Source organism: Mus caroli, chromosome 7 (genome assembly GCF_900094665.2).
Source record: "Mus caroli chromosome 7, CAROLI_EIJ_v1.1, whole genome shotgun sequence".
In the NCBI taxonomy this organism is placed as follows: Eukaryota; Metazoa; Chordata; class Mammalia; order Rodentia; family Muridae; genus Mus; species Mus caroli.
Window position 1 is genome coordinate 104,855,809 of NC_034576.1, and position 8,840 is coordinate 104,864,648.

Genomic DNA, 8,840 nt, shown 5'->3' on the forward strand with positions numbered 1-8,840 from the left:
TATTAGCAATGGCAAATTAATATATCACTAAATCTCCATTTCATTTTGTAGCTCTTTGTCACCATAATTCTTTGTTTCTATTAATTTGACTTACTCAACCATGAGTAGAAAAATACAGTATTTCTCTTCTTGTGAATGTCTATTTCACTTAGTATGGTCCATCCATGCTAGACAGTGTCAGAACTAACTAACTAACTTCCTTCCTTCCTTCCTTCCTTCCTCCCTCCCTCCCTCCCTCCCTCCCTCCCTCCCTATTAACTGTGTTTGGAAACAGGTTCTTGTTATACAGCCCCAAGTAGACTGCAAACCATAAAGCCCACTTTGGAATCTTTCTGATTCCAAATTACTTTCATTTGTAAGACTGAATAATAATAATTCCTCATATATACATGCTACACTTTATCCATCGACCCATAAATGAATACTTTCTGCAGGAAAGAATTAAATGCAGGTCTGGAGAGATGGTTCAGTGATTACGAGCACTGTCTAATCTTCCAGAGGTCCTGAGTTCAATTCCCAGCAACCACTCGGTGGCTCACAACCATCTGTACCAGGATCCAATTGTCTTCTTCTGGTGTGTCTGAAAACAGTGTACTCATACATATAAAACAAATCTTAAAAAAAAAAAAAAAAAAAAAAAAAAAGAACTAAATGCAACCATGACCAAAGATGTTAAAATGTCATTTTTAGAGATTGTTTTAGTGTCGGATATTTTGCATATATGCATATATGTATGTACTCTATGTGTGTGCTCATGTTTATGAAAGCCACAAGACAGAATAGAATTCCCTAGAACCAGTGCTACAAACAGTTGTGAGTTGCTGGGAACCCAAACACAGGCCTCTGGCAAGAGCAGCAAATGTTCTGAGCCAGCCCTCCAGCCTTCACCCCTACTCCCAGTCCTCAAACAAGCTGTTTACTGGAGTTCTGCAAATGTGACTTTTACCAATCAAACATCTAAATTATCCAGAGGAAGATGGATGTAGCAGTACAGAACTGTTACTACAGCACAGGGGAGGCTGAAGCAGGAATGCCGTGAATCAAAGCTAGGTTAGGGTTCAACGCCACACAGGTTACAGTGCGAGTTATCTAACCTCCCACCATATCCAAGCAATATATGGCAACAGAATGCCTACAAAAACAAAATAAACGTTAGTCTCACATTTAAATAGTTGAGTGCACCAGAGGCAGAACAAGAAGAAATACAACAAAACCAGACAACTTTCTGGAGTTGGTGTTCACTGGCAGAGTGATTTTCAACATGAATGAGGCCCTAGTTTAATCTCTACCTCTGAAAAGCAAAATTAAGCAAAAGCAAACTTCCATTGTTGAAAGTTCCTGAAAATAGCATGTGAACACATTACCATTAGGGAAAGGCATGAGTCCTAAAGTCACAGAGCATCATTAGCATTTATGCTTTCATATAAGAGTAGACAAACAAAAGTTTATAGAAAGACTGTGTTTTCAGGAAAAAACTCTAATTTCTGTATATAAATAAATTCATACCTGTTTAGCCCTTCACCCACAGGTGGCTTCTGGTTATCATCTACATAGACAATAACTTCTTTCCTTCGGATATGCACAATATCATCCAAATTTAGATTTGTCAAATTCACATCTCCTTCAAAATAGATTGAGCCATATCCTAAGATTTAGAGCAAATGGTTAAAAAAGATCCTTCATAAAGGAGCAAAAATCTCCTTTAATCTGTAGTGCTTAGGAAGGGAGAACATGCAACCTTTAATATCAGTATTTTAAACCTTCCAGAAATTCTTGGAGTAGCTTTCTGTCTCCTAAATATGGCAAGAGTGGGGACAGAGGAATGGCATTATATAGTTATCAGATATAACACCTCCACTTTACATTTCTGGTGTCTTCAAATCTTCCCCAGTATCTGCAGTGCTAGTGTATGAACAACTTGGTTCCTCGTCTGCTACATAAACTAAAATACTTGAGCCCATTCAAAAGACTACTTCACAGAGTAAGTTTATTTAAAGAAAATTACCTGTAACAATTTAACATAAAATTGATCAATGTATTAACAACTTAGTATATCTTCAAGTTTAATTATGGAGAATTATGGGAAACAATTACCAGATTCAAACAGGTATGTCCAAGCCCCCAAATTCTACATGGTTTGAGTCTTCCTTGCTTTATTACTTGTCAATGTTTCTATTAGTCTAAGTCAGAAAAGAACCAAATAAAGGGGGAAAAAAAAAACCCCAACAAAACCAAAAAAACTAGACTCTAAAACCTAGAGTTGCCCTTAATAACATAGGCAAGGTCCAATCTCTAAGTTATATGACTCCTAAACTCACACTTACCTTTACGACCAATGGTGAAGTCAGAAACAATGCATTCTCCCTTCTCGTTGGTAATTTTAGCAAGGTCATCCATAGACGGGATAGTATAATAACCAACTTTTGTGAGAACAATGCCTATGACCAAAAGTCAAAAAATATTGTGATTATACTTGAGTAGAACAGTTACCAGTACTATTCATTTTATTTTCATATAACAATTTGAGACAGGGTCTTATGTGTCAGTATGGCCTTGTAGTTAAGACAAAGCCAAGACCCCAAGCTTCTGAGCAACTTGCCTCCACATACTTAATGCAGAACTTGGGGTGCAGAGGCAGAAGGGTCACTGCAAGTTTGAAGAAAGCATGAGCAAGACCCAGACTCCATTCCCACAAACAACAGAAAAACAAAAACATTTTAAATGTAATATAGTCTACTAAACTTTGCTTAACCTAAGATTTGTAGATTTTATTTACAATAGAGTCCTCTTTTTAAAGGGAATACCCATAACATGGTAGGTACTCCATAGAATACACTATGGTAAGGTCTTACAAATAAGCAATCCACTTGAATTTACAAACTTAGGTAGACAGGACAACCTCTTAGGCTATAAGAAGTGGACTCTTTTGACCACATTGCTGTAACTAAAAACTGTTTCAAAGATATAAAAAGTATGTGAATCTGACCTGCTGGGTGTATGTGGTAAGCATTATTTTCTATTTCTTCTCGGTCATCTTGCAACGACTCATCATGGAAAGACGTCTCTTCACTGCTTCCTTCCAATCCATTGCGCAAAGCAGCACGCATGTTCAAGGCAACAATGGTATCTTCCACATTGCTGCTACTGTTATTTTTGTTTCCAACACTCTCTGGAGTTTGTGGAATGGGTTTGGCAATAGGATTAGTGTAAAATCGTGATACAAGAGAGTCATCTTCTCCATCCTGCTGATTGTTCTCATCAACAGGTTTGCTCAGGAAGCTAAATCTGAAAACGGAGAAAAAAATACCTTAGCCTTTGGCAATAGTAAAGGGGATGACAGCAGTTAATCTTTATTAAGGATCTGACATTACACCAGATGATTCAATAAATTTAAAATTTATCCTTATAGTAGCTGTGTGAGATAGGATGTAATTATTACCTCTTAATCTGTAACAGGAGAACTGGATCAAAAAAAAATCTTGTGTAATATCACAAAGTTGTGAGTACTATCTAGAATTGAAGTTTTAAAATAGAAAAATCCAGGGCTAGAAAGACGGCTCAGTGGTTAAGAGGATGTACTGCTTTGTATAGAGAATCCTGGATCAATTCCCAGCACAGACATGGTGGCTCCCAACAATTTGCAACCTAGTTCTAGAGGGTCTGATACCATCTCCCGGTCCCCTAAGACACCAGGCACACAGGTGTATACAAATATACATGCAACCAAAACACCCATGTACATAAAATAACAAACGAAAACCTCAGAAAACCTAGCTCTAGGTTTCATAGCCTTGACTGCTCATTTTCAAAGGAATAAATCTGAGCAACCCCGTCTCACTCTGTGGGTGTGTTGGAGATCAAACTCGGGTCATCAGGTTTGATGACAAAGGCCTTTACTTAGCCATCTCCCCAGCCTTGATTTTGATTAAATCTTTGACTAAGACAAACACAAAATACTTGCTGCTATGTGGAAATAAATGATTAATGGTTAATGTCAAAATAAACATTGAACACTGGCTGTTTTTCCAGAGACCCAGGGTTTGATTCCCAACACTGACATGGAAGCTATCAACAATTCTAACTCCAGTTCCAGTGGATTTCACGTAAGTGGCCTCTACAGGCACTGTATGCACACAATGCACATACATACTTGTAGACAAAACACTCATATATATAAAATTTTAAAAAAATCTCAAAACTTGAATTTAAACTAACATTATAAACACAAGAGGTTTGGAAATACTTTAATGAAATATCAAATTACAAATTAATCTCTGAAATTTTACTAATGGAGAGCTAATATAACTAAACTAACTATCTTATATTCATCACAATGACCACAAAGACCATTAATGATGGGGGATCAGGGCTGGCAAGAGGGCTGAGTGGGTGAAACAAAGCCTAAATGACTGAGTTTAATTCCTGGGGCCCATTTCCTGGAAGGAGAGAACCAACCTCTAATCCTGGGATTATAAATGCATACTACCACCACTGGCTGTTTCTTTCTCTCCTCCTCTTTTTCATTCATTCATTCATTCATTCATTCATTCATTCATTCATTCATTCATTCTGTTTGTTTGAGACATAGTCTTTCTACATGGCCCTAGCTGTCCTGACCTCTGTATGTAGACTAGGTTGACTGTCCCTCTCTGCCTCCAAGTGCTGGAAGTAAAGGCATGAATCACTTTGCCTTTTTGTTTTCTAAAGTTTCACTAATTTTATGTGTGTGTTTTGTCTGCATGGATTTATGTGCACCATGTACATATCTAGTGCCTACAGTGGTCAGAAAAGGCATCAGATCCCCAGGAACTAGAGTTACAGGCATATATGAGCAACCATGCTGAAAACTAAATTCAGGTCCTCTGCAGGAGCAGCAAGTGTTCTTAACAACCAATCCATCTTTCCAGGCTGTCATTTACTCAATCTAATTTTATTTATTTATATTTTATGTACATGAGTGTTTTGCCTCCATGTATCTATGTGTACATATGTATACATGGCGCTTACAGAGGACAAGAGGGGGCTGTATATCCCCTGGAACTAGAATTAGGGATGGTTATGAGTCACAATGTAGATGATATGAATGGTATACCAGTTCTTTGCAAGAGCAGCCAGTGATCTTCATTGTAGACCCATTTCATCAGCCCCTATTTTATTTTTTTTGTGAGTCATTGAGTCCAATTAAGTCCTTTGCTCTCAAGAAAGACAGGTACTTTACAGACTAGCGCTATTTTCCCAACAGCCCCTCAGTAAATTTTTAAACTGGAAAACTATTAAATATTTTAATTGACTATTAAATAGTTAATAGTCAAACTAGTAAAAATGTTATAGATTATTTTTATTTACATATATGTTTGTTGAATGTATGTCATGTGTGTTGGCGAAAGGGTCAGAAGACAGTATTGGATCCCAGTTGTGAGCTGCCCAACATGGATGCCAGAAACCAAACTCTTAATTCTCTGGAAGAAAAAGTACTGTTAACTACACAGCCAGCTCTTTAGCCCTTAAATTAGACTACTGAAGACAGATATTTTATATGTGTATATATACACACACACACAATTTATACACACATATACATACATACATACACACACACATACATATATATATATGTTTACTTCTTCTTTGTTATAAATATTGATTTTACTTGATAGAATGGACATTATTTTAGTAATCATCAGACTAACTATACCTTAACTAATAGAAGTGCTTGCTAAAAGTGCCCAAAGCCACATATAAGAATTACAAAGTAGGGGCTGGCAAGATGGCTCAGCAGGTGAGAGCATTGACTGCTCTTCCAAAGGTTCTGAGTTCGGGTCCCAGCAACCACATGGTGGCTCACAACCAACCCGTAATGATATCTGCCGCCCTCTTCTGGTGTATCTGAAGACAGCTACAGCGTCCCTTTTTTTTTTAAATATTTTATTTATTTATTTATTTATTTATTTATTAATTATATGTAAGTACACTGTAGCTGTCTTCAGACACTCCAGAAGAGGGCATCAGATTTCATTACAGATGGCTGTGAGCCACCATGTGGTTGCTGGGATTTGAACTCCGGACCTTTGGAAGAGCAGTCGACACTTAACCGCTGAGCCATCTCACCAGCCCACGTCCCTATTTATAATAATAAATCTTTGGGCTGAAGTGAACAGGGACTGAGCAAGCAGGGCCAACCATAGCAAGCAGCAGTCCTAAAATTCAACTCCCAACAACCACATGAAGGCTCACAACCATCTGTACAGCTACAGAGTACCCATATACATAAAATAAATAAATCTTAAAAAAAAAAAAAAAGAATTACAAAGTAGTTCTATAGAAATTAATCAGTGCTCCAAAAATTTTTGAAGTTTAAAGTACTCTAGAAATAATAACATAACACCTAGGGGCCCTTGAATTATAGTAAGTCTATATAAAACTCAACCTTTATAAAATTAGAAGCTTTTAAAAGCAAAACAGAACGATTAACAACATCTTTAAAATGAATCCAGCTTACCTTTCTCCATTTTCTGGATATTCAGAGGGTGAAGCTAGATCTTCTGAATCATGATTAACAGGAGAAAAGAGATTGCTATTGTTGAGATTTTTCAAAACCAACTTCTTGATGCTCTTTCTAAAAACAGAGACCAAAAGAAATAGAAAAAGATTAGGTATATGTAAGTTACCAGATATTATTTTAAAAACTGGAGCCCAATGCTGGGCGTGGTGGCACACGCCGTTAATTCCATCACTCGGGAGGCAGAGGCAGGTGGATTTCTGAGTTCGAGGCCAGCCTGGTCTACAGAGTGAGTTCCAGGACAGCCAGGGCTATACAGAGAAACCCTGTCTCGAAAAACAAAAAAACAAAAAACAAAAAACAAACAAACAAAAAAAACCCTGGATCCCAAACCAGCAGTCTTATATATCTAAAACTCACTGCATAAACTGCATCTATAAAGTTTTTAGTGGTGTAATCACAACATACAGTCTCAAATATATTGCTCTTATTTTGAAGAAAAAAGCTGTTAAGATGCAGATTAAAGTGGAAAATATTCTTGAAACTGGGTGTAGGGCACACTTTCAATCTCAGCACTAAAGAGGCAGAGGCAAGCTTGGTCTACTTCAAGGATAGCTTAGACTACATAGAGAGACTCTTAACGACTTACCCCTTCCCTCAACACACATAGAATACACATTGTTCTTATAGAGTTCCCCAAGTTTGATTCCCAGCTCCCATCACAAAAGGTAGCTCACAACCCTCTATAATTACCTGGACTCATGGGTGGTCCCTCTTCTAGACTCCATTTGCACTCAAGTACATATTAAACACACACACACACACACACCACACACACTTCAAAGCCTGTCTAAACAGAAGCCTGAGAGTGAGCCCGGAAGCAGCATTTCACTATGATTTCTACTTCAAGTTCCTACCTTGCATTTCTGCCCTGACTTCCTGAAATGACAGAAGTATATGCAGGAAGTGTAAGCCAAATAAATCTTTTCCTTCCTAAGCTGCCTTTGATCAAGGGTTTTACCACAGTTAACAAAATGGAAAGCAAAAGAGCATCAAGTATGTTTAACTACTTGGAAAAAAATGCTACGAAATACAAATGAATACATCTTATCCTTCCTTACAAACAAATTACACAAAAAAAACATAAAATCACACTTCTATTTTTTGTGACAAAGCAATTTACTTATAGGGATGTGTGTTTGAAGTATGCACATGTGAGAATATTGGTGCATCAGCAAATGTAGAAGCAAGAGGTGGGCCTTAGGTATCCTGCTGGATCATTTTCCACCTTACTTTGTTCAGACAAGGTCTTTCATTTGTCTTGGAGGTAAGCAAACAGACAAGAAAATGCCAGCAATCTTCCTGTTTCTACCACTACAATACTATAGACATGTATGTGGCTTTGTATGGCTTGTTATGTGGGTACTTGGGATTTGAATTCAGGTTCCCAGGCCTGTACATATGGTCTTAACCAGTGAACCATCACCATAGTTCTCAACCCATAATTTTAAGAGTTTTGTTAGCTTTATTTTATGTGTACGTTTTGTCTGTGCATGCCTGATGTCCACAGAAAGTCAGAAAGTGATTCTGGATCCTCAGCAACTATAGCTAGAGTCAGCTGTGAAATTGCTAAGAATTGGATTCTCTTCAAGAGCAAAGAGTGCACTAAACCACTGAGCCTACTATAGTCACACCCTGACCCCTTTTTTATTTTGGTTTTTCAAAATAAGATTTCTCTGTGTAGCCCTGACTGTCCTGTCCTGGAACTGGGAACACAGAGATCCACTTGCTTCTGCTCCCTTGGTGCTGGGACTAAAGGTGTGCACCAACACTTAGCTTTTCCCAACCCATATTTATTTGTAAGAAAAGGAGCTGTAATGAACTTATTATTTACCAACAAAGAATTCTAAGTAAGGAACTAAAAATAAAATATACACTTTTGCAATTAAAAAAACTACTGTCTTTAAAAAAAAATGTTTATGTGCCTACCTGTGTCTATCTAACTGCATATCTAGAATAAGCAACCCAGAATTGAGATGTCCTGTCTCTCAATGTCAGCAATTTGATATTGCTTCAGGGCCTTTCCCATGTATAACTCAATGGTGCCTAGTTTAACACATCGTTTATGTGGATTTTCCTATGCTTAACATTAATTCTTCCATATTCTTTCTTATTTTATTTCTTTCAAAATATTCTATTATTTGTTCTATATCCACAAACAATTCTTATAAGAAATTAAAAAAGAGACTATGCCGGGGCCTAGCAAACACAGAAGTGGATGCTCACAGTCAGCTATTGGATGGATCACAGGGCCCCCAATGGAGGAGCTAGAGAAAGTACC

The 8,840-nt window shown here is 37.4% G+C and overlaps 1 protein-coding gene across 5 annotated transcripts in view; it reads right to left on the reverse strand.

Moving 5' to 3' along the window:
- Nup98 (nucleoporin 98) overlaps positions 1-8,840 on the reverse strand; it is a 92,917-nt gene that overhangs the window by 31,535 nt on the left and 52,542 nt on the right. For all 5 annotated transcript variants that reach the window (XM_021167277.2, XM_021167276.2, XM_029480156.1 and 2 more), the window contains 4 exons: positions 6,500-6,616; positions 2,987-3,285; positions 2,325-2,438; positions 1,507-1,645 (listed from right to left, as the gene is read on the reverse strand). In XM_021167277.2, the coding sequence (XP_021022936.1) occupies positions 1,507-1,645; positions 2,325-2,438; positions 2,987-3,285; positions 6,500-6,616 (669 nt within the window). The remainder of the gene's footprint in view (positions 1-1,506; positions 1,646-2,324; positions 2,439-2,986; positions 3,286-6,499; positions 6,617-8,840) is intronic.